At 37.5% G+C, this 2,390-nt stretch overlaps 1 protein-coding gene across 1 annotated transcript; it reads left to right on the top strand.

Annotated features, from left to right (window-relative positions):
• The first annotated feature begins 597 nt into the window (after nt 1-597).
• LOC130692908 (SAYSvFN domain-containing protein 1-like) lies at nt 598-1,721 on the top strand. The gene is made up of 2 exons (XM_057516002.2): nt 598-1,017; nt 1,079-1,721. Exons 1-2 carry the CDS (start codon nt 697-699, stop codon nt 1,400-1,402), a joined length of 645 nt encoding a protein of 214 aa, XP_057371985.1. The 5' UTR covers nt 598-696; the 3' UTR covers nt 1,403-1,721.
• The last annotated feature ends 669 nt before the right edge of the window (nt 1,722-2,390 follow it).

Here is a 2,390-nt window from a genome sequence, read left to right as displayed (position 1 = left end):
ATAACAAAATTGTGTGAGGCCTCGGGTTCATCATGTCTCAACAACAAATTGTTCATCATGGTTGAACAAAATAGATTCGTAATTCCTACGTATATATTCAAGGAACTCTCCCCAGCTTTTGCAATTGGGTCAAGTGCTTGTCAGAAATTCAGTCGGAGACTTGAGTCTTAAAAAATTCGGCGTGCGATATGTTTGGCACAGACGTTTGGAGGATCAAATGGAGTTCGTGGTGTATCCTAGTCAGTGTTACTTTCTGAAAAGCGTACCGTTCACCATTGTCCGCTTGGTGGCTCTTATTGAGGAACATTTTACTTTCGAAGTTGCATAGAAGCGCCAAAAGCAACAGCGGTTTGGCCAAAAATCTCAAAATCCCGAGAAATCCCCAGAAAATTAAATAGGCCCTGGATAATCCCGGAAACCCTAGATCTCCATAACTGCACCCTAGATTCCAAAAATTTTCCTTAAATCCCCCTAAATAGGGTAATATCCCTAGAAGTGGAATGGCTGCGCAGCAGAAATGTTAGGTCAATGTATGTAGAGAATTAACTAGAAATCTGAACGTTAGATGGCGATAGCAGTAAAACGGATGTTTTTTTTTTGGGCAAAACGGATTGCCATAAGAGATATTGTTTCTGTCAGCTACAAATATGCAAAGAAAAAGAACAGCATTCGTTGTGTGATCCATCCTGTTCGACGATGCCTCAGAATATCGAAGAACAATTAAGGGAATACCGCCGCAAAAAGGAAGCGGAAATTCAAATGTCAAGCAAGGAATCGATGTGGGAAAGGTTTTTTCCGAGTAAGACGGCAAATGTCTTCAGATCTGAAATTACAAATAAAAAAGTCATTCCATGTTTTGAAAATGCTGTGGAGAACATCTCAGTAGCCAAAATTTCAGATGTAGTAGTTGTTGATAATGAAGGTTTAAGTAACAGTTCTACTCCAGGAAAAACAATACTTCACAGGCCTGGTTTTAGCGAAAAATCACAGTCACAAGAAGCACTACAACAAGAACAGGTATTCAAGCATTACTCATATCATAAATCCCTGAAGATTTAACATGAATCTCTCTACAAAGTCTGGTCGAAAAACAAAAGCTGGACGGCGGAATCTAAGTGTTCAACAAGTGGCAGCAGACAACCAAAATGGGCAGTTTAAATATGTTCTCCTTTGTTTGAAAATCATACTTTGGATGGTGCTTTATTTACTTTGCCTTGAACTGGAATTTGGTGCTTTGTATGTAATTTTATCAGCCTTCTACCTAATTTTTACTAATTTCAGAACTGGGCAAAGAAAACCATGGGAACCAAGTGCATATTCTGTATTTAATCCTGGTTGTGAGGCTATTGATGGCTCCCTAAAACCAGAACAATTTGAGAAAGAAATACGATATGGTTTTTAAGCACATTTTTTGCTGTTAAATAACGGTGGTTTAAATCTTTGGGTGTTCTCTGGTCGAACCATAAAAAAGGATGAATAGGAAAAAAAAAAAACAGATGGAAGGAACAGATGAAAAAGGGATGCACGAAAGTCATCTGTTTGCTACCTGTTAATTTGTAATCGTAAACCATTCTGTATCTGTTTTTTACTCTTATGATCTTGCTATTACATATTTGATAAATTTCAATTCGTTCATGCATTCAAACGTGTGAGAGAGATAGATACGAATGCTGTATCCTACATAGTAATTTTTAATAATAAACAGTACATGATGATGACGACTTTTGATAGGAAAAACGTGTATTTAAATAATTTTTTTTTTCGGAGACAATACCTTACAGTTAACAGTGGACGAAGCTTGGAAAATGGAAAGAAGACGCCCAACACATACTCAGCGATTCATTTGAACTCATGTGACATAAAGTGTACTCGACTGACGGGAGCTGGGTGTGGGTGTATATAAAATAAAATGCTTACATCAGGGGGCCAGGAGTCAGCTATCTTTGAGAATTTTATAAGATTTTTTTTTCTTTTTTTTTTGTGTGTGTTCTGGTTGTGTTTTTCTTTTCTTGACATAAAATTTAGACGCATTTCTTTAACAAAATATTGAACAAAAAAATATGAAAAAAGGGAGAGGTAAGAGAAAAAGAAAGGCAGTGAAGTGAAAATTAAAAACTAAATTTGGCTACAACATGACGGAATGTGAAGTGAACCAGACATACAGGTGGTAGGAACAATCTTTGTTTGTTTGTTATCGTTCGCTTGCCACTTCAGTCTCTCTAAACTGCACGGGAACAGGAAATTTTACACGCACGACTCAGGAACGAACAGTATCCAGAGAAGATGCACACAATACAAGCAACACAATCGACGGGAGCCAGCAATCCCTTGGAACATAAAAAAAAAAACGCTTGACAACAACGCTCCCTCATCTTGTTCCTCTTCTCCAA

The sequence above is a fragment of the Daphnia carinata genome, chromosome 3 (assembly GCF_022539665.2).
Source record: "Daphnia carinata strain CSIRO-1 chromosome 3, CSIRO_AGI_Dcar_HiC_V3, whole genome shotgun sequence".
Lineage (NCBI taxonomy): Eukaryota > Metazoa > Arthropoda > Branchiopoda > Diplostraca > Daphniidae > Daphnia > Daphnia carinata.
The sequence above is the reverse complement of the archived record's forward strand: the minus strand, read 5'-3'. Positions and strand labels throughout refer to the sequence as shown.